Here is a 24028-nt window from a genome sequence, read left to right as displayed (position 1 = left end):
AAGAAAGAAACAAAATCAGAAAGTAAAAAATAAGAATTTTCTAAAAAGAACAAAAAATACACAGAACACATTTACAAGATTTGTAGAATTATAGTTGCTTATACCAGTGTAATAATTTCTACCTTCAGACATAACATTTGAAAGAAAAATGTAAGATAAATATATTTTAGGGAAAGCCAAATAAACAGGCATCTAAAGGATTTCTTTCCACATCTTATAGTAATATATGAATGCAACAAAGGATTATATGTATATATAAAAGAGGAAAATATCAGAAGTTATTTCACTGAATTTCAAAAAAGTTAAATGTCAAATCAGTTTTCTGTAGCTAAAAATGTACTCCCAAACACTCACTTGTATTTTCCTTTGTCCATATTTTTGTTTCACGGATACTTTGTTTAAAAAGATACATCTTAATACAATTGTTTATGCATCCTTCTTTTCTCTTTTCATAATCCCATTACAGGCCATGATGTACCTCGGTTTTAGAGTAGATAAACTAATTACTCTACCTCTAGTGAATATTTAAAATAAGAGGCTTTAAAAAATAAAAATAGTTTGTTTCCATAATGCTTGGGAATTCATTTTTTCTGGATTAATGTCCTGGCCCTATAACTTACTAACTGTGTGATCTTAGAACAGTTACTTTACTACTTTGTGCATGAGTTCCTTCCTCTATAAAATAGAGAAGATAGTAGGTTCTAAGTCATAGTTTTATTGGAGGAACAATAGGGTTAATATGTGTTAAGTGCTTAGAATAGCATCCATGGCATTGTAAGTTTTCAGTAATTGTTACCTATGTTATTATGATAATAACTACCAGAAAATGAATATGGAAAGTCCATAGCCTCAACTAGTAATTGCCTTCATTTATATGTAATGGAGGATTATAAGCTGTATTGTAGCTTATTTAATGAGCTTTATGAACTTGATTTTTCTATTTTGCAATGAGGGTTGCAAGCATCCTTACATGTCTTCAGATAATGTCATGTACTCTTGGTGATGTATGGAGTTAAAGATTTATTAATTTATACTTTACTCTAAAAACAGCTACCTCAGTCAGAACTAAACAGTGAAACCTTCACTGCCTTGGCCCTGGCTCTGTTTCTCCAGCTCTGTGTAACTAAAATTAAATCATGGCCCTACATGTAGGTTGCCATGCCAGTCAGCTAGCAAGGGGCCATCGATCCTAACTCCAATCAGCTGAGACTTGAAGTTAGTTCCTCTCACCTGAGGGATGGGGTGGATCATCTTCTGTCGCCTCTTCTCCATTATAAAGTCAACTTCTCACCAGCCAAACCCAGAACTTCAAACTAACTGAACTTCAACTAGTGTCGAAGCCTGAATAACCAGAGAGCTCCAAATATGAAGCCCGCCCCTACTTTCAATGATTCCCTAGGAATGTGCTTCTGCCTGTATTCTTTCTCCTTAGTTCTGGCCCAGTTACTCTGCCTACTAACACAAAACCGTATGAAAAATTGAAACTTTAATCTAAATATCTTCCAAAGACTCATATGCTAAAAGTTGTGTTCTCTTTGTTTATGCCAACCAGGTTCTTTAGAACCAGAAACTTGTTGGAAGCCCAGAATCTTTAGCACACTTCCCTCCTAATATTACCCAACTGACCTGATCCCTAAAACTTTAACTTTTGCTTGAATTTTTCCACTGTCTTCCAAAGTCTTGTTAATAGAATAACTTCATTAATGAAGTTGTGGGAGCTTAGAGTAGGCTCCCCCAGACATCATAGGTGGGCATGATTTTTCTCTTTCCTCCTTAGGGATAACATATGTAATTTGCTCTGTATTTGGACAGCTGTCCCAGCGTAGGACATGTATCTCTACCTGTTCCTTTAGCGATTTCCTCATGTTGCCAGGGACATAGCATACTGTATACACAGATAATAAAACCAAAAATGTTGTTACAGTTGGTGCCTAAAACATTTCTCATACTCTACCTATGAGTGGCCCCAGTAGCACTAAGAAACTTAATTTGTACCATCTTCTATGATGTTATACAACAACATGGAGGTAGAGGGTAAGTAATATTATTCTAGCTGCACAAACCAGACTGTTCTAACTTCTATAAAATGACTTTAATGTCGAGATTTCAAATAATGTGCAAAGAAAAATACCCCATTTGCTGATGGAAAATCTGAAATATAACGATATTAAGTAAACTGCCTCTGGTCACTAGAGATTTAGCAAAAACAAGCTGGGCTTACACCCAGCAGGGACTCTACAAAGGCCTGTTCAGTAATGGAATGAATATTAGTCTCAGTTTAGGATCTGGTGCTCTATGCAGAATATTTCCCATTTGTGTCTTCTGGGTAAGTTCTTAGCAAACACAGTAGCAATCCCTAGATGTAATTATAGTTCAAAGGGTGTGGGAAGGAAATTTTCACTTTTAATTAAAGAGTATTAATTAAATACTGTTAAGCACCAGCAGCATATCTATCACTCAATCACAGGAATTTAAATCATGGCTTATTTTAATTTAGAGTAAGAATTAAAATCTCAGCCAGAGAGAGAACAGGAAACTGCCCTAGGAAATTTTATTGGCAAAGGCTAAATGAAGATGTATACAGATCAAACCAAAGTTCATATGTATTCTTAGTCATTTGGGAAATGAGCAAATATATCTATTGGGCAGTCAAAATTATTAGAGTTGAAAGTATGTAAGAAGACTAGAATGACAAATTATATTATTAGTTTGCCAGTAAAGTAACACATAGAAAACAATTTAAATAATAAAGTGTTTTATAATTATTAAATTAGTAAACTTAAAAAAAAGATTCTGGTCCAACTTGGCATGTTAAAAATGGCAAATATGTATGTATGTGTATGTGTGTGTGTATATATATATATAATTAGAGGTAAAAATATAAACTTGGAAAAGGATTATAGTATTACGGGCCATAATATGTATATTATGTTTCATTCAGAAATCCTATCTTAAGTCAAAGGAGAAAAAACAGATATATACCTAGATATAGTCTTTTGATACCTAGATATAGTCTTTTGAGCATTTTCCATATCTGCAAAACAGAGATGATGTTAATGTCTAACAAAAATAACTTGAATGCATTACAGAACCACTCAATTAAATGCTACACAGTGAATACATTATAATTTATACAGGCTATTTAAGAACTTATAAATGTGCTTATAATATAACGCTAAGTGAAAAAATAGAATATAAAATACATATACTAATTATAAGGATATAAATTATGCATATAGACAAAAACCAAGGCAGATTATATAAAAAATGAAATCACTTTCAGTACATAAATGGAAAATGTACTTTTCTGTTAGGTGTCTTTTATAATATTGTTAAGATAACATTAAAATTTATAAGTGTAAATAGATTGATAACTTATTTTTAAGATTGTCCATGAAATTTTCAATCTCTAATGTTTGAAAGTCTCTATATGAATTCTTCCCAAGTGGCCAAAGTGGGAAGTCATCTTTAATTCTCAAATTTAGAGTTAAGCTGGGATCTTCATGTGAAAAAAGATGTTTATTTATATTTTATATGATATAAATTTATATATATTATACATAGCATATATTTTCCCAAAGATATAAGTTGAGGGTATATATTGTCTTCCCTTCCTTTTTTTCTTCTTCAGAGTAATAGGGCTTAGCAACATTTTAATTCAGATAGATTTCAAATATTGCTTAATTGACAGTCTCACATTTGACATCCTTGCTATAATTGCAGTGTGTACTATGTCAGGAGATGCTCTGTAACATCCCTGGAGACTAAATTACTGTGTGCATTGCCTATAATCTGGGCAAGTATTAGCATAATGTCTAATATAACAGGGACATATTTCTTTGAACATTTTTCAGATACTATTTGATATAAATATTATAGTAAATTACTTCTGAAACCATCAATGCTTGGATGAAAATAATACACTTATAAAAATACATTAATATGAGAATATATTATTTTATACTAGCAATGTGAAAACTCTTATTCATGAGTTTATAGCCATTTAGGAAAAAATATAAATTTTAATCCTTTTTCCATCTGTTATATTCAAATATATTTTATAAAATATACTAAATTTCAAGGAGATATTACAGACCCTTGACATTCCTGGAAGAACACAATTGTAGGAAATATTGTTATTGTTTTATTTTTCTTTATTGCTCTAATTAATTTCAAAATGTATTTGAGGCATCTTAGAGGAAAATTATAAGTATGCCGAGAACAAATGCACAACAGAAAAAGGAATCAAAACTTAAGAGGAAAATGAAAAAATATATATATATAAATTCTTCCTGGGCTTCCCTGGTGGTGCAGTGGTTGAGAATCTTCCTGCTAATGCAGGGGACACGGGTTCAAGCCCTGGTCTGGGAGGATCCCACATGCCGCAGAGCAACTAGGCCCGTGAGCCACAACTATTGAGCCTGCGCGTCTGGAGCCTGTGCTCCGCAACAAGAGAGGCCGCGATAGTGAGAGGCCCGTGCATCGCGATGAAGAGTGGCCCCCGCTTGCCACAATTAGAGAAAGCCCTCGCACAGAAACGAAGACCCAACACAGCAAAAATAAATTAATTAATTAATAAACTCCTACCCCCAACATCTTCTTTAAAAAAAATAAATAAATAAAAATAAATTCTTCCTAAAGGAAGTTACACTATTATTAAACCTAAATCTGTTTATAATGACCAGGACATAGAAAGGAACATGATGGATTACAGAACTCTAATTTTTTTTTTTTTTTGTGGTACGCGGGCCTCTCACTGTTGTGGCCTCTCCCGTTGCGGAGCACAGGCTCCGGACGCGCAGGCTCAGTGGCCGTGGCTCACGGGCCCAGCTGCTCTGCGGCATGTGGGATCTTCCCGGACCAGGGCATGAACCCACGTCCCCTGCATCGGCAGGCAGACTCTCAACCACTGCGCCATCAGGGAAGCCCCAGAACTCTAATTTTAAAACAAATTCATGTGGGCAAACATTTTACTAGCCCTAATCTTGTGGAAGAATTTATTGCAGGTTTCATGCCATTTGATCCTTGCCTATCTTCGTAAACAGTAACTAGCTCAGGCCAAAAACTTGAAGTCATCCTGGTCCCCTCTCTTTCTGTCACATGACAAATCCAACCCATCAGCAAATCTAATAGATATACTTTCAAAATGTATCCATAATCTTACTCTTTCTAAAACACCTTCACAGTTACTCTCCTGGTCCAAGACATCATCTCTTAAATGGATTATTTCCATAATGTTTTAACTGGTCTTGCTTTGGCACTTACTCCCCTACAATTTATTTTCATCACAGCTGCTAGAGTGATTCTATTATGCAAAGAACAGATAGATCATCACATTCCTCTTCTCAGAACCCTCTGGTACTGCTGTGAGTAAAGGGTTATAAGGCCTTACATAATTAGGTCCCTACTATTTCTCTCTTTTCAACATCCACTTTTTGTTTTGATTGTTTTGCTTTAGTTGCACTGGATTTTGGGAAATTCCTCAAATCCACCAGGCATTTTCACACCTCAGGAGTTTTGTTATTTTTCTTCCCTTTGCTTGGCATGCTGTCTTCCAGACAGCTCCATGCATATCCTGCTCCCCCACACCCAGATCTCTTCTTAAAGGTCACCATATTAATGAGCATGACCATCAATTATAAAATCACACTCCTCTCTGTACTTCCTGTTCTCTTACCCAGCCTTACTTTTCCCTCCTGAGAATTTATTACTATATGCTATTTGTATGAATACAGTTAATTGTTTATTTGTAATAGGATAAGGATAAGGAGAAACTGGAAGAATAAAAAGGGGGTCCTATTCTGGTGCCAAATGGGTTTAAAATGGAAAGAGACCCTGACCTTCAACATGCTTCCCCAGTGGATACTTTAAGCCACTTTAAAATGGAATTCTCATCTCAACTCTCTCAATTATGCAGAGATGGCCTGGAGAAGGACCACTGTGCTTTACATATCAGGCAGCACCTAACCATATGGGAATCATACATCCTGGGCACAGCTGTCTTGTTTTGGGTCATTTGTAATGTTCATGGAGCCTCTAACATATTTAGCTTCTACTCTGCGGAGGCTGAGTTTTCTTCCTCCCTCCCTCCTACCCTTTCTTCCTTCTTCCATATATTTTTTAAAATTACCAATAGCCCCCTTCCTTTTCTGAATACATGTAACCTGAAGACTGAAATCTTGCAGCTTCTTGCAGTGGCTGGAATGGGTCTCAACCTCTCCAAAGCTGTTTTGGCTGTGCCTATTCAGAATCACTAGGTCTGCTTCCTCCTTTAGTCTTCTGACCCCCACTTTCTCTGTGCTAATAGGGAAAGTGAAATAATTTTCTGTTCTTGGTTAAACCACAGCCTGCTCTCTACTATGGATATTATGATCTTTGGGCTGGATAGAACCCTATGTTTCCACCATTATTCTCTGATGGATGAGAAATTTTTAAGATGAAGTATTTAAACTGGTCCTATTATAGCTTCTGATTATATGTTGTGAAGTGATAAAAATTCACAAATTTTTTGTAGATAGGGATGCTTTTTTCCAATGCCCTGTCAGTTTCTGTCTATCTTGAGTTGCAAAATATAGTCACTCAAGTTTTGTTGAGCCTTATAGAAGTGTCATATGCCCTTTCTGTTACATGTTGTTATGGGGATATCTTATAATCACCAACTGTAACTGAGCAGGACACTATGGGGCCTTCCCAGGACAGATCCCCCCCACCTACCATGTCCTCTGCCTGCCTCTTGTTTGTAGAAAAGCTGTAGTCTCCGAGGCCTCCCTGAGTCACAAAAGCCTGGCTCAAAAATTAATGATCGAAAGGATGTGAACGTGTAGTGAAAAAAATAACAGTTCAGATCATCGTGTTTTTGAAAATGAAAAACTACAATCCAAAACCTATGGGACACAGCAAAAGCAGTTCTAAGAGGGAAGTTTATACCGATAAGAGCTTACCTCAGGCAACAAGAAAAATATTAAACAACAAACCTAAATTTATACCTAAAGTAACTAGAGAAAGAAGAACAAACAAAACCCAAAGTTAATAGAAGGAAAGAAATCATAAAAATCAGAGCAAAAGTAAATGAAATAGAGACTAAGAAAACAATAGAAAAGATCAATGAAACTAAAAGTTGGTTCTTTGAAAAGATAAACAAAATTGATAAACCTTTAGCCAGACTCATCAAGAAAACAAAAAGGAGAGAGCCAAAATCAATACAATCAGAAATGAAAAAGAAGTTACAACCAACACCACAGAAATACAAAGGGCCATAAGAGACTACTACAAGCAAATATATGCCAATAAAATGAACAGAAGAAATGAACAAATTCTTAGAAAGGTCCAATCTCCCAAGACTGAACCAGGAAGAAATAGAAAATATGAACAGACCAATTACAAGTGCTGAAATTGAATCTATGATTAGAAGTCTCCTAACAAACAAAAGACCAGGACCAAGTGGCTTCACAGGTGAACTCTACCAAACATTTAGAGAAGTGTTAACACGTATCCTTCTGAAACAATTCCAAAAAATTATAGAGGAAGGAACACTTCTGAATTCATTCTATAAGGCCACCATCACCCTGATTCCAAAAACAGACAAAGACACCACAAAAAAAGAAAATTACAGGCCAATATTACTGATGAAAATACATGCAAAAATCCTCAACAATATACTAGCAAAACGAATCCAACAATATATTAAAAGGATCATACACCATGATCAAGTGGGATTTACTCCAGAGATGCAAGGATTTTTCAATATCACAAATCAATCAGTGTCATACACCACATTAACAAATTGAAGAATAAAAACCATATGATCATCTCATTAGATGCAGAAAAAGCTTTTGATAAAATTCAATAACCATTTATGATAAAAACTCTCCAGAAAGTGGGCATAGAGGGAACATAACTCAACATAATAAAACATATTTGTCAACATATATGACAAATCCATAGCTAATATCATATTCAATGGTGAAAATATGAAAGCATTTCCTCTAAGATCAGGAATAAGATAAGGATACCCACTCTCACTGCTTTTATTCAACATAGTTTTGGAAGTCCTAGCCACAGCAATCAGAGAAGAAAAAGAAATAAAAGTATCCAAATTGGAAAAGAAGAAGTAAAACTGTCACTGTTTCTAGATGACATACTATGCATAGAAAATCCTAAAGATGCTACTAGAAAACTACTAGAGCTCATCAGTGAATCTGGTAAAGTTGCAGGGTACAAAATTAATACACAGAAATCTGTTGCATTTCTATACATTAACAACAAAAGATCAGAAAGAAAAATTAAGGAAATAATCCTAATTCCATTTACCATTGCATCAAAAAGAATAAAATACCTAGAAATAAACCTACCTAAGGAGGCAAAAGACCTGTACTCTGAAAACTATTAAGATGCTGATAAAAGAAATTGAAGACAACAAAAACAGATGGAAAGATATACTGTGTTCTTGAATTGGAAGAATCAATATTGTTAAAATGACTATACTACCCAAGGCAATCTACAGATTACATGCAATCCTTATCAAATTACCAATGGAATTTTTGACAGAACTAGAACAAAAAATTTTTTAATTTGTATGGAAGCACAAAAGATCCTGAATAGCCGAGGCAGTTTTGAGAAAAAAAAAAAGCTGAAGGAATTAGGCTCCCTGACTTCAGACTGTACTACAAAGCTACAGTTGTCAAAAGAGTATGGTACTGGAACAAAAACAGACATACAAATCAATGGAACAGGATAGAAAGTCCATAAATACAACCTAAAGGTCCATTGACAGTTGAATGGATGAAGAAGGTGTGGTACATATATACAATGGAATACTACTCAGCCATAGAAAAGAGTGAAATAATGCCATTTGTGATGACACGGATGCAACTAGAGATTATCATACTAGGTGAAGTAAGTCAGAAAGAGAAAGAAAAATACCATATTATATCACTTATATGTGGACTCTAAAATATGACACAAATGAACCTTTCTATGAAACAGAATCATGAACATAAAGAACAGACTGGTGGTTGCCAAGGTGGAGGGACTTGGGGGAAGGATAGAGTGGGAGTTTGGGGTTAGCAGATGTAAGCTTTTATAAATAGAATGGATAAACAACAGGGTCCTACTGTATAGCACAGAGAACTATATTCAATAACCTATGATAAACCATAATGGAAAAGAATATATAAAAAAAGAATGTAGGGCTTCCCTGGTGGCGCAGTGGTTGAGAGTTCGCCTGCCGATGCAGGGGATACGGGTTCGTGCCCTGGTCCGGGAAGATCCCACATGCCGTGGAGTGGCTGGGCCCGTGAGCCATGGCCACTGAGCCTACACGTCCGGAGCCTGTACTCCGCAACGGGAGAGGCCACAACAGTGAGAGGCCCGTGTACCGCAAAAAAAAAAAAAAAAAAAAAGAATGTATATATATGTGTGTGTGTGTAGCTGAATCACTTTGCTGTACAGTAGTAACTACCACAACATTGTAAATCAACAATATTTCAGTATACTTCAGTTTAAAAATGCCCAGAAATAAACCCATATACCTATGGTCAATTAGTCTACAACAAAGGAGGCAAGAATATACAATGGAGAAAAGGCAGTCTCTTCAATATGTGGTGCTGGGAAAACAGCACAGCTACATCAAAAGAATGAAATTAGAGGGCTTCCCTGGTGGTGCAGTGGTTAAGAATCTGCCTGCCAATGCAGGGGACACGGGTTTGATCCCTCGCCTGGGAAGATCTCACATGCTGTGGAGCAACTAAGCCCGTGCACCAAAACTACTGAGCCCCTGTGCCACAACTACTGAAGCCCGCATGCCTAGAGCTCATGCTCCACAACAAGAGAAGCCACGACAATGAGAAGCCCATGCACTGCAACAAAGAGTAGCCCCCTCTCGCTGCAACTAGAGAAAACCCCTGCGCAGCAATGAAAACCCAACACAGCCAAAAAAAAAAAAAAAAAAAAAGAAAGAAAGGACTTCCCTGGTGGCGCAGTGGTTAAAAATCCGCCTGCCAGTGCAGGGGACACAGGTTTGAGCCCTGGAACAGGAAGATCCCACATGCCGCGAAGCAGCTAAGCCTGTGCACCACAACTACTGAGACTGCGTTCTAGAGCCTGCGAGCCACAACTACTGAGCCCGTGTGCCACAACTACTGCAGCCCGTGTGCCTAGAGCCTGTGCTCCACAACAAAGAGAAGCCCCCACTCGTCACAACAAAAGAAAGCCCATGCACTGCAACAAAGACCCAACACAGCCAATAAATAAATTAATTAATTAAAAAAATAAAAAAGAAAACAAATTTACAAAGAAACAATAAAATTAGAACATTCTCTAATACCATATGCAAAAATAAACTCAAAATGGATTAAAGACCTAAATGCAAGACCAGATACTACAAGACTTCTAGAGGAAAAGATAGGCAGAACACTCTTTGACATAAATCACAGCAATATTTTTTTGGATCCATCTCCTAGAGTAATGGAAATAAAAGCAAAAATAAACAAATGGGATCTAATTAAACTTAAAAGCTTTTGCACAGCAAAAGAAGCTATAAACCAAACAAGAAGACAACCTATGGAAAGGGAGAAAGTGTTTGCAAATGATGTGACTGACAAGGGATTAATTTCCAAAATATATAAACAACTCATACAGCTCAATATCAAAAAAACAATCAAAAAATGGGCAGAAGATCTAAATAGACAATTCTCCCAAGAAAACATACAGATGGCCAACAGGCATATGAAAACAATGCTCAACATTGTTAATTATTCAGGAAATGCAAATCAAAACTACAATGAGGTATCACCTCTCACCGGTCAGAATGGCCATCATTAAAAAGTCTACAAATAAGAAATGCTGTAGAGGGTGTGGAGAATAAGGAACTCTCTTACACTGTCAGTGGGAATGTAAATTTGTAGAGCCACTATGGAGAACAGTATGGAGGTTCCTTAAAAAATTAAAAATGAAATTACCATATGATCCAGGGATCCCACTCCTGGGCATATATCTGGAGAAAACTCTAATTCAAAATGATACATGCAGCCCAATGTTCATCACAGCACTATTTACAATAGCCAAGACATTGAAGCAACCTAAATGTCCAACGACAGATGAATGGATAAAGAAGATGTGGTGTATATATATATATATATATATATATATATATATATATATACATATATATATATATATATATATATAATGGAATATTATTCAATCATTAAAAAGAATGAAATAATGCCATTGCAGCAATATGGATGGACCTATAGATTATCATACTAAGTGAAGTAAGTCAAACAGAGAAAGACAAATATCATATGATATTGCTTATATGTGAAATCTAAAAAAAATGATACAAATGAACTCCTTCACGAAACAGAAATAGACCCACAGATACAGAAAACAAACTTATAGTTACCAAAGGGGAAATGGGGAGGGGAGGGATAAATTAGCAGTTAGGAATTAACATATACACACTACTATGTATAAAATAGATAAACAACAAGGACCTAATGTATAGCACAGGGAACGATACTCAATATTTTGTAATAAGCTATATATATATATATATATATATATATATATATATATATATATATATATAACTGAATTGCTTTGCAGTACACCTGAAACCAACACAACATTGTAAAACAACTATGCTTTAATTTTTAAAAATTACAAAAAAATAACAATTTGGCCAGGAGAACTGGTAACAATTTTAACAGTGAATCAGCCATATGGCAGTTACAGAATCTTCAGTTCTTTCCTGAAATACATAGGTAGCAGTATCTGATGTACATTCCTGAGTTATTTTACAGATACTAAAACCCCCACCAAATGGAAGAAGCTAACTGCATGATGACCATGAGCATGTAACCCCCGGACCAGCTGGAACCAAAGAACTGATAATGTTAACCCCTGTGATACTATCCTCACCATCAACCAATCAGAGAATTGTGCACCAGCTGATCATACACCCTGCCGCTCCCCTCCCTCCCCTTGCCCTTAAAAACTATTCCCTGAAACCCATCAGGGAGTTTAGGTTTTTTGAGCACTCGCTGCCCCACACTCCTTTTCTGGCACCTATAATAAATGCCGCACCTTCCTTCACCACAACCCAGTGTCAGTAGATTGGCTTTACTGTGGACTCAAATTTCGTTTGGTAACACAACCACTGCCATTGGTGCTCTCCTGAACTTCAAGAAATAGAGGGCTGAAATTATAACTCTTGATAATATTTCTTGAATGGAATTAGAAGCCCTTCTGTGGTATTTTATATTTCAGAAGGATACATTTCAGGATATGATACATTTTCTGTAAATGTTTTTGGGTTTGAGTATCCCCTTAGAATGATAAAGAGGAGGTCTAGAGTTATGACTCAAGTCATGCGAAAACTTCCTATAGCAACTGCCCTCAAAAATCAATCCTGGCATAATCCTTAAACTGCATTTCCACTTGCCAATAGCATCATGTTAGGGCCTCTCAGAGGTTGAGAGAGGCCTAAGCCATTTTAGTTTTCAAGGATTTCAGTATGTTAGAAAATAAAGGATACCTAGAGCTAGAACTTTTTTTAAACTTTATTCACATCTAACATTTAATTATTTTACCCTGTACACTGAGAACATTTATTAATGGTTTATTTCAATCAACAGATAATAATGCAAGTATAAAATAAATATCAAACCCTGAATGTGAGGTGCAGTACAAATGATTCCTTGTACTCCTGTGATAGGCTCATTATGATGTATTAAAGACATTAACAGACATCTAAGGGATATTGTGATAACCCATGTAATTTTCTTATCTCATTGTTAAGTGACTCCTTCTGACACTCCTGACAAGAGATTCAGGGAATAACTCTCACTATCCCTACAAATTGGTAGTTTTATTTACCTTCTCATCTGGCTAAAGCTCTAATTTATCACAATGAATTTTATTTCTCTGTCCATTCTGTGGCTACGTGATTGGCTGAGAGAACCACATTCCAAATTGATACCCAAATTGATAACTACATCCTTGACATCTCTGTTTGGATCTCTAATAGGAATCTCAAAATTAACATGACCAAACAGAACTTTTTTCCCTCCAACTTTATTGAGGTATACTTGACAAATGAAAATTATATATATTTAAAGTGTACAACATGATAATTTGATACGCATATGCATTGTGAAATATTTACCACAATCAAGTTAATTAACACATCCATCACCTCATATAGTTACCTTTTTTTGGTAGTGAGAATGCTTAAGATCTACTCTTTTAGCAAATTTGAAGTATACAATATAATATTACATTAATTATAGTCACCATGCTATATATTAGATCTGCATAATATATTCATCTTATAACTGAAAGTTTGTACCCTTCAATGAACATCTTCCCATTTCCCTTACCCCTAGCCCCTGGCAACCACCATTCTACTGTTTCTATGAAGTTGACTTTTTTTGTTTTGATTGCTCCCATGTCAAACCTGTCTTCCCCATCTCGCCAAGAAAATGGTGCCCGCTGTTCAAATTGTGAAAGCCAAAATTTCAGGCATCATCAGTGGAGGTATACTTCTTAATGTCTTGGCCTGCTTCTTATCCACTTAAATGCATAATGTTGGAGAGTTAAAAGGCTCAGTCCTAGACCTTCCCTCATTTTGGCCTAAATTATTTCACTAGGAAAACTCATCTATTCCCAGGGCTTTAAATGCAATCTACATATCATCTGCCTTTCTTTTCTTTTCTTCATAACTGACATCCAAAGCATAAACAAGTTCTTATGGCTCTACTTTCAAAATATAGTCCAAATCCATCTCTTCGTTTTGTTTACTCTGTGGAAACCCTAATGCAAGACACTATTATGTCTTTTAGGGACTCCTGCAATGACCTCCTAATTGGTTTCTCTACTTCTGTTCTTTCTCTAATAAAATTTATTCTCTTTATAGCAAGAAAATTTTTAAAAACAAAAACAAAACTAACGTATCATCCATTACATTATGTTACTCCCTACTTAAAAGCTACCAGTGGCTTCTAATTATATACATAATGAAATCCAAATTCCTTATACTGACCTACAAAGCTCTATATGATCTAGCCTCTGTCTACTTTGCTGAACCAATTTCTTACCACTTTCCTCTTTGTCCTCTAACTTCAGTCATAGAGGCCTTCCTTTTTTCCCTTAAACATGGCAAACCTGTTCCTTGTCTGCACTCCCTGGTTTCCCTACCAGAAATGCTCTGACTCTAGGTACAGAAGACTCCTCTTCCAACCAAAGATCGTTCACCCTCTTTTACCTCTAGTCACTATGTGGTATAACACCCTGTTTTATTTTTATTACAGCACTCTCTGGATTATCTTGTTTATTTTCTGTCAACATAACTCTAGGAAGTTAGTATTATAAGTGTAAGCGCCTTGTATGTCTTGTTTATTCATCCATCCACAGAACCTACAACAAGTCCTGGCATCAAGCAGGCACTCAATACTTAGATTCAAGTGAATTAATGAAATACATGTCATTAAGCCCTATTGTTCCTGGATCCTCACATTCTTCAGAGTTTATAAAATGCTGACAGGGCTTCCCTGGTGGCGCAGTGGTTGGGAGTCCGCCTGCCGATACAGGGGACATGGGTTCGTGCCCCGGTCCGGGAAGATCCCACATGCCATGGAGCGGCTAGGCCCACGAGCCATGGCTGCTGAGCCTGCGCGTCCGGAGCCTGTGCTCCGCAAAAGAAGAGGCCACAGCAGTGAGAGGCCCACGTACAGAAAAAAAAAAAAAAAAAAAAAAAAAACCTGACAAAATTAAATTCGAAATTGTAAATCAACTATCCTTAAATAAAATAAAAACAAAACAAACAAAAAAAAGACTGACAAGCCATTTTATTGCTATTTTCATTTCTAACTGTATAACTTTGATGTGTGTATAACATACGTGTCATGAATCATTGTTTCATATCAGGAGTCTCCAGTGTTTTTGGTTCAGCATTCCAAGGAGAGGTGTTTGGATGGTTCACAATCACCCTCAAAAGGCTCCAGGCTGCTTTTTGGGCATATATGTTATCATGGGGCATTGTGGCAGAGCTGTGTATGTAGACTATCTGCAGGTGAAGTGTGTTACTGATGAAGCCATATTTTCATGAGTCAGAGAAGGGATGACCAACTGAGTGAGGCAATGGAAATTTTCTCCCTCTCTTCTGAAGGCTGGGGGTAGGCTTATAAAGATTTGGCTTCTACAAGGGTTCTGGAAACAATCTCTTTTGCCCTGTTTCTTCACTAGGTTATGACATTGACTCTTCCAACATAATCCTAGGATAATTTACCCAGCAGGAGCTCCCAGGCATCCAGGGACCCTCCACTTTATTTGAAAATCCTGACCCCACTTCAGTGATATCCTGAGTTCTCACAGTCACAGTCACTTTATCGCTATGTTCAGGAGGAAATTAAAAAAAACAACAACCAAAATGGCTAAACAATCAACTCATAACCCTACTGTCATCTTGCTTCTTTCATAAGCAGTCTTGTTGGCCCATTAAATTCAAAGCCATGGGTCATTAAAATATAATTCCCTTTTCTTCAAGGTCAGATAGCATGAAATATTCCCAGAAGGTGAAGGGGACATCTTTGCATTATGGTCCTCTAATACAGAAAAATAAATAAATAAAAACAAACCAGTTTTGCTTTATTAAAAGTCGTATTTCATATGTCAGCCATATTAAACAGGCTGAAAGTTGATGTAATTAGGTTTGAAAAAATCCTTCCTCCTCAGTGTTGAGGAATGGGATAGAGTGAGACAAGTAGAGGGGGTAACAGAGAATTTAGTCCTGCACTTGTGGGGAGTTGCATAGCCAAGTGTTTCTTAAAGGGTGTAAAGAAGCCCACCTTGTCCCATTGGTGAGACTGCAGAACTTGCAGTGGTTGGTGTCAACCAGTTCAGTACAAAATGAGATTCGTAAGGAGTTTTAAAAATTCTTATCCACAGGAAGCCCTGAAGCAGCACATTTAAAACGACCCTGCATTCCTGATTCAGAAGATGGGTGTGACCAAGGCAAAACAGACAGATCAGCAGTTGCTGCTCTCTCGGTTTCCCTGAAAGTCTTCATAAATGAGAAGACCCTTTCAGAAATGGATTCTGACTGGGGACTAGGGCATGATGCCACAGCACATCGTATCATCCTAACAGGCTGGGACCTTTCCCGGGGGGCTTATCTTAATGATAATGCCACACCAGGCAATGCCATACAACACACACTCCCTTAGGAAGTTAAACCAAAGTGTGGTATTTAAAATACTTCCATGGGATTCTCACTGATTTTTAAATCTTTACTCTGATTTTTTTTTTTTTTTTAGGCAAAGGAAACCCAGGAAAATTTTAAATTACTTGTTCTCAATTATAATCATGTAATAGAACAGACAAGAGATTTGGAAAGACAGTTTTGCATCAGGACTCATCTTCTTCCCTTATGGGTTGATCATAGCCAAGACATTAAACTTTTCTGAGCTCCAGTTTCCTTACCTATAATAGGAATGATAGCAATAATAATTCTCATGCAGGGTTAGTGTGAGAATTAAACATTATATAAAATTCCTTTGTATACTCTAAACAATCTTACAATCGTCATGCATTGTTTTACTTCCATTATCACTACTAACATCCTATAAGTACTGGAGTTAGTGCCTATAGTCTCAATATGTGGTCTATAGTCTACTAGCATTCTGTGAAGATCACAGAATTTCAATCTAGGGGTGGGAATGCTCTTGAGCATCAGCTAGTCAAAGCACTCATTCAGTGGTTCAACCTTCTCTACAAAGTGCATGACAATCAACAATTTGAACCTCTTCAGTAACAGATAACTCACTACTTCAGAAGGCTTTAATCATTCGTCAACATTAACTGTTGCAAGGGCCATCCTCATCCTGAGCTAAAAGTGACCTCTTTCTAATTCACATTCAATCATTTTAGTACTACTCTTGTGGTTCATACAGTTAGTCTGTCTGTTTTATATTAATCTTTATAATACACAGTAAAACCCCTTTACAGGAATATATTAGTAGTTAATTAATATCAATAATTTGAAATTTCAATGTCAATAATTTGAAATTTTTAGGAAGATAATACTTTTACTTCATACATCTAGTAAAATCTGATACCCTATTTTCTATGTTTCCCATGACAAATTGAAGAGTGGTAGTCTGCACCATACTTTACCCACTCTGATAGGTGTCATAGGATTTAGTGCCTCTAGTCTCAATATGAGGGGGAGGTGTGCCTATAAGACAGTTAGAGGATAAGCTCAAATATTGCATAAATCAAAGGTTTGGGAAATCAGCATCTTAATGCAAGGAGCTTTATTCAGAGGATGAGAATTCAAATTGCCATGCTCATAGCTGGCAAGGCAACTAGGTATAAAAAGGGACTCTAAGATACATGCTGACATTTCTTCATTTTATTTATACAAAGATACTAGACTGCTGATTGAATTGTGCTTTATATTTGACTGAATAACTAATTTTGTGACTTGAAAATGATCATCTTTTGTAATCTTAATTTCCATCTTGTAAATTGGAGCGACAGTGGTCAGGTTGAAATAATTACTTAGTACCTGTTAGTTGCGGCTTAAGTAACTTCTCTTGAGATATAATAATGTATCTAGGATTATATTTACATACTAAAACAAGTATTAATAAATAGTATTGCAATTATCACAGATTTACAAATATGTATTTCCTAGGGAATTTATTTCTTTCAAATTAAGATAAACAGAATCTAAATTTACATTTTCTTATATCACAAGATGTTCTTCCTATCTTACAAATGAGAAAAAGAAGCTCAAAATAGTTAAGTAACTTACCTGGCTTACATCAGTAGTCAGTGAAGGAGCTGTCAATCAAGAAAACAACTGCTTAATGTCAAAATAATTACCCAACACTGCTACCTATGCAAGGATATATGTATATATATTTGGTTTTTGATAACCTTATTACATATGGTTTGTGAATGCAGACTGTTTTCTTACATTTATAGTCCAATTCACCTTTTTTTGGTAGTGAAGACTTAACTATGGGATAGATCATTTCTACCATAGCTGTGTTTATTAACATAATATAAAGGACCTTTTCATCAATGTTCCTGACACTATTCTAAGTGATAGGGACATGGAAAAGATCAAAACAAAATCAAATTAAAATTTACAGTTCAATACAGAAGGCAAAGAGGAGCTTTTCAAAAGCACAGTTCATTCCATTTCTACTAATTATTTACTTGAAAAACACCAAACAACTTAAAAAATGAAACCAATATTTCAAAGCGAAATAATTGAGTTTATTCATTCTCACCCATTCAGTCAAATTTTTAAGGTATAATGATTTTTACTTCCTATATCTTGCCCACCTCGCTCTTGTTTACTGGATGGATATATTTAGCACTTCTATTCCAATGACATTATTGAGGTGACACTTAGTGGCTCTTCTGTTTGACAATGTACTGTACCAAAAATTATAAATATATTAAAATCTAATGCTATGTTTTACCTTGAGGTTGAGTTCAGTAGGTAAACCCAAACTAGAAAATACTTCAAAGTAAACTTGAAATAAATAGCTTTCCATTAATCATACACTACATACATGGTATCGTTTTTCTTTTCATTTAATTCACCTATATGTATTGGGAGCAAAAGAAATTGGCATTGGGAGCAAAAGAAATAAATTAATAGAAAAATTGAATAATATAAAATTTTATCTCTGACTATTATAAATACAGTCCATCTATTCCTTTCTGGGTTAAATATACCCTTATTTCAGATGCAGACAGGCAGAGGAAAATACATTGTCTTTTCCCATCACCATTTTACTTCTAGGCTTTTTCTGTCCTGTTTCAAAAGAGTCTCAGATATGTGACTCCTGACTCCATTCTTTCTAAAATAAAATGCTAAATCTGGTTTAGGGTGATATTATGAATCTGGAGATACAACCACATTTTCTCAAGAACCTATTAAATTTAGCCAACAGCAACTTATCATTAAATGTTTCAAAATAAAAATGTAGTCAGCCTCAAAATGCATAAGCATCTTGTGTGTACTGCAAGCCTTAAATATAAATATTGGTAAGAGAGTAATATAAACCAAGCTGTTTTTAGTCAGGCAAACTTTAGTAAATACCCCACTTCCCATTTCCCGCACTATCACTTTTGAATATCTGCACAAAGAGTATTCCTTCAGTATAATTTATATAGAGGTATTTAGTGATATATATCTTTCATACAATATGATTTACTTAAATTCAATTTAAAAATCCAGTCTATATTGTTAAATGCAAAACAGTATGTTTGAACATATAAACATACTTTAACTTTAATGAATGAATACAGAAACATGTAATTAGATCCAAATATGTACAGATTATATTGTGAGTCTAGTAATATACATTGAAATTCCGATTTAAAATATATATCATTCATAAAATCAATCACAGTTTTCTCAGAAAACTAATTCTAAATTTGTGAACATCACAAAAATTATATTTACTACATAACTTTTATTTTGTCAAAATATTTAAAAATTATTTTGGAAACAAATTTCCTTACATAAATTAGAAAATAGGAAGAATTAACAAAAGAGCTTTATATAAATACCTTCCATACTTTGAATGGCTTGTTCAACATGGTTTGTTCTCATTTTAAAAGTCAATTTTATTTTTTTCTGATTATAAAAATAATTTATACTGATTGTACAACATATATATTATGGAAAAATTAAAAACAAAGAAAAAAATCACCATATATTCCATCAGAGTTAACTTTTCTAAGCATCAAGTCTTTTACCTAGCTTGAGATTGAGATAACCAATTTTTTTCATTTAAAATTTAGATTTATACCATATGTTCTGCTTTCCTCAATTAAAATGAAAACAAAAGACTTTTCTCAAGTTATTGCAAATACTGTGTAAACATAATTAATGTTTAACATAATTTAATGGTTGCTTAATGTTCCATCAAGTGAAATATCTCTCAAAGTGTTGTCCAGGGACAATCTACAATAGGATCTTCTGGAGGCACCTGAAGCAGAATTTGTGGGATAGGGACTCAATAATATGCATTTTAAACAATTTACTCAGATGATTCTTACATGTTCAATTTTGAGAAGCCATATTGATTAAATGCCCTAAAATTTATTTAACCATGTTTTCATTTTTCTAAGGTTGTTTCATATATCTATCTATATATACACATATATATATAAAATAAATAATATCATAATTGAGATTTAGCGCATACCATAAAAATCACCTATTTAAAATGTCTTAGTATATTCATAGAGTTGTACCATCACCACTATTTAATCTTGGAATATTTTCATTACCCCCTAAAGGAATTCTGCATTCTTTAGTATGCATTCCTCACCCTTACCTCAGAACCACTTGTCTACTTTCTGTCTCTACAGATTTGCTTTTTCTGGATATCTGATTTAAATGGAATCAAACAGTATGTTGTCTTTTGTGACTTCCTTCTTTCACTTAGCATAATGTTTTCAAGGTTCATCAATGTTATGTCATGTATCAGTACTTTCCCCCCCTTTTTATTACTAAATAATATTCTACTTCTTTTTCTTATTTTATTATTTTTTTATTAGAGTATAATTGCTTTACCATGTTGTGTTAGTTTCTGCTGTACAATGAAGTGAATCAGCTATATGTATACCTATATCCCCTCCCTCTTGGACCTCCCTTCCCACTCCCCATCCTACCCATCTAGGTCATCAGAGCACGGAGCTGAGCTTCCTGTGCTTTACAGCATGTTCCCACTAGCTATCTATTTTACACATGGTAGCATATATATGTCAATCCTGATCTCCCAATTTGTCCCATCCTCCCCTTCCCCACCTGTGTCCACATATCCGTTCTCTATGTCTACATCTCTATTCCTGCCCTGCAAATAGTTTCATCTGTACCATTTTTCTAGATTCCACATACATGAATTAATATATGATATTTGTTTTTCTCTTTCTGGCTTACTTCACTCTGTACTCTGGCTTACATCCACATCTCTACAAATGACCCAATTTTGCTCCTTTTTACTGCTTAATAATATTCCATTGTATATATGTGCCACATCTTTATCCATTCATCTGTCGATGGACATTTATGTTGGTTCCATGTCCTGGCTATTGTAAATAGTGCTGCAATGAACATTGGGGTGCATCTGTCCTTTTGAATTATGGTTTTCTCAGGGTATATGCCCGGTAGTGGGATTGCTTAGTCATATGGTAGTTCTATTTTTAATTTTTTAAGGAACCTCCATAGTGTTCTCCATAGTGGCTGTATCAATTTACATTCCCACCAACAATGCAAGAGGGTTCCCTTTTCTCCACACCCTCTCCAGCATTTATTGTTTGTAGATTTTTTGGTGATGGCCATTCTGACTGGTGTGAGGTGATACCTCATTGTAGTTTTGACTTGCATTTCTCTAATAATTAGTGATGTTGAGCATCTTTTCACTCTTGGCCATCTGTATGTCTTCTTTGGTGAAATGTCTATTTAGATCTTCCACCCAGTTTTTAATTGGGCTGTTTGTTTTTTTGATATTGAGCTTCATGAGCTGTTTGTATATTTTTCAGATTAATCCTTTGTCTGTTGCTTCTTGATTATACCACCTTTTGTTTACCCATTCATCAGCTACAGATATTTGGCTTGTTTCCATTTTTGGCAATTATCAATGCGCATAAACATTTTTTGTGCATGGTTTTGTGTGGGAATATATTTTCATTTTTCTTGGGTATATACCTAGGAATGGTAGTGTTTAATCATATAGTGTCTCTACGTTTAACATTTTGAGGAAATACCAAATTGTTTTCCAAAGTGGCTGCACCATTTTACATTTCTATCAGCAAAGTTGGAAGGTTTCAATTTCGTCCCCATCACTTGCTATGTCTGTATTTTTTGGTTTAGCCACCCAAGGAATTTGAAGTTGTATCTCATCTTGGTTTTGATTTGCATTTCCCTAATAACCATGCAGGCATCTTTTTATGTACTTATGGGTTATTTGTATATCTTCTTTGGAGAAAAAATATTCAATTTTTTGCCAAGTTTTAAAAAAAAGTTCAGTTATTTGTCTTCACTTTTGAGTTGTAATAGTTCTTTATATATTCTGGATACAAGTTCTTCATCAGATTTATGGTTTCTAAAGATTTTCTCCCATTCTGTGGGTTGTCTTTTAACTTTTCTGATGGTTTTGTTTTCAGCACAAAAGTTTTTAATTTTGGTGAGTCTAATTTACCTAGTTTTTTTCTTTTGATATGTTCTTTTGGTGTTATGATCTATAATATAACGTCATCTGCAAATAGAGATAACTTTATATCTTCCCTTCCAATCTGAATACCTTTTATTTCTTTTATTTATCTACTTTCCCTAAATATTACTTACAGTACAATTTTGAATAGTAGTGGTGAGAACATATTTTATTCCAGAATTTAGGCAGAAAATAGTCTTTTACCATTAAGTGGGATGTCAGTTCTGGATTTTTCATAGATGCTCCATCTCTAGTTTGTTGAATTTTTTTTTTTTCAATCATGAGATGGTGTTGGAGGCTGTCAAGTGCTTTATCTGCAATCAATGGAAATGATTATATAGATTTTATCCTTTATTTTACAAATATAGTGCATTACAATGATTGGTTTTCAGATGTTCAATCTAGCTTGCATTCTTGGGACAATCCTACCTGGTTATTGTGTACAATTCTTTTATATGTTGCTGAATTTGACTTGTTAATCTGGATGAAAAATGTCACCTGCCATATTAGTAAACAAAGTATGTTGTGGCCATCAAGCCATCAGCTACTGCAGCTGACTGTGCACCCTGAGGGATTCAGGATGGAGAAAAGCAGAATACGGGCCCTAGATATTTAAGGTGCATATCAAAGGAATGATTTCAAGGAGCCCAGACTCTTGCACCTTCCCATACATAGAAAAGCGCTAAATTCATTAACTTGTTTTCTTTGATTAACGTTAATCTTTTGATGTTCTGACTACCTGCTTTTCGTTGCAAAAACTATATATCCAGGTGCCTTCCTTACCTCTTTGGAACAGTCCCTCAGGGGTATCTGAGAGGCTGCCTCCAGGGCTTAAGTCCTCAGTTTGTCCACTCAATAAAACAAAATTCTCAGCTTTTAGGTTGTGCTTTCGTTTTTTGTCAACATTAGCATTTTGTTGAGAATTTTTTCATTTTTGTTCATATTGGATATTGGTCTCTAGCATTGTTTTTTTGTGATGTGTCTGGTTTCAACATCAGAGTAATACTGGCTCATCTGATGGTTTGGGAAATATTTCCTTTTCTTTTATTTCTTAGAAGAGTCTGTGAAGAATTGGGATTAATTATTCTTCAAAAGTTTGTAGAATTCACCAATAAAGCCACTGGGAGGAGAACTTTTCTTTGTGGAAAGTTTTTCGTTATAATTTGAAGTCATTACTTATTACAGATTTGTTCAGCTTTTCTATTTTTTCTTAAGTCAGCTTCAGTAGTTTTATCTTTCTGGAAATTTATGCATCAAAGTTGTTTAATTTGTTGGCATAATATTGTTCATAGAATTCCCTTAAAATCCTTTTTATTTCTATAAGGTCAGTACTGTCAATTCTTTGATTCTTGATTTCAGCAATTTGATTATTCTTTTTTTTTCATCATTCTAGCTAAGGGTTTGTCAATTTTGTTGATGTTTTCAAATAAGTGACTTTTAATTTCACTGATTTTCTCATTGTAGTTCCCTCAACTTTTTTCTGTGTATGCATAAAGACCTGCACATGTGTGGGACCTTCTATATACTCAGAAATGGCAGAACTTTCCAAAGCCCCCTGTGGGCATCTTGTTTCTCAGATTTCTTCTTTAAGTTTTTGACCAGGATCTTGTTAGCCCCAACTCATATTGTAGACTCAGGTAACTATGATGTTTGACAATTGCTGCTGATTGTTTTCAACAAATGCCCCAGGCTAAGGCTGTTTTCATTGAGAAAGTTCCAAGAAAGATTAAATAATAGCAACACACTGAGCATGGGGATTTTCATCAGAGCTCCAAGATAAA

At 35.2% G+C, this 24028-nt stretch overlaps 1 protein-coding gene across 4 annotated transcripts in view; it reads right to left on the bottom strand.

Moving 5' to 3' along the window:
- The window catches only part of LOC307188513 (uncharacterized protein), a 263852-nt gene that overhangs the window by 31024 nt on the left and 208800 nt on the right, over positions 1-24028 (bottom strand). For all 4 annotated transcript variants that reach the window (XR_013828959.1, XR_013828960.1, XR_013828961.1 and 1 more), the window contains 2 exons: positions 17819-17847; positions 2983-3034 (listed from right to left, as the gene is read on the bottom strand). Coding sequence is in view for 1 of the 4 variants with exons in the window: in XM_079925746.1 (XP_079781872.1) it covers positions 2983-3034; positions 17819-17847 (81 nt within the window). In the remaining 3 variants the exon portion in view is untranslated. The remainder of the gene's footprint in view (positions 1-2982; positions 3035-17818; positions 17848-24028) is intronic.

This window comes from Stenella coeruleoalba (genome assembly GCF_951394435.1).
Source record: "Stenella coeruleoalba genome assembly, chromosome: 7".
NCBI classification, from domain to species: domain Eukaryota; kingdom Metazoa; phylum Chordata; class Mammalia; order Artiodactyla; family Delphinidae; genus Stenella; species Stenella coeruleoalba.
The sequence above is the reverse complement of the archived record's forward strand: the minus strand, read 5'-3'. Positions and strand labels throughout refer to the sequence as shown.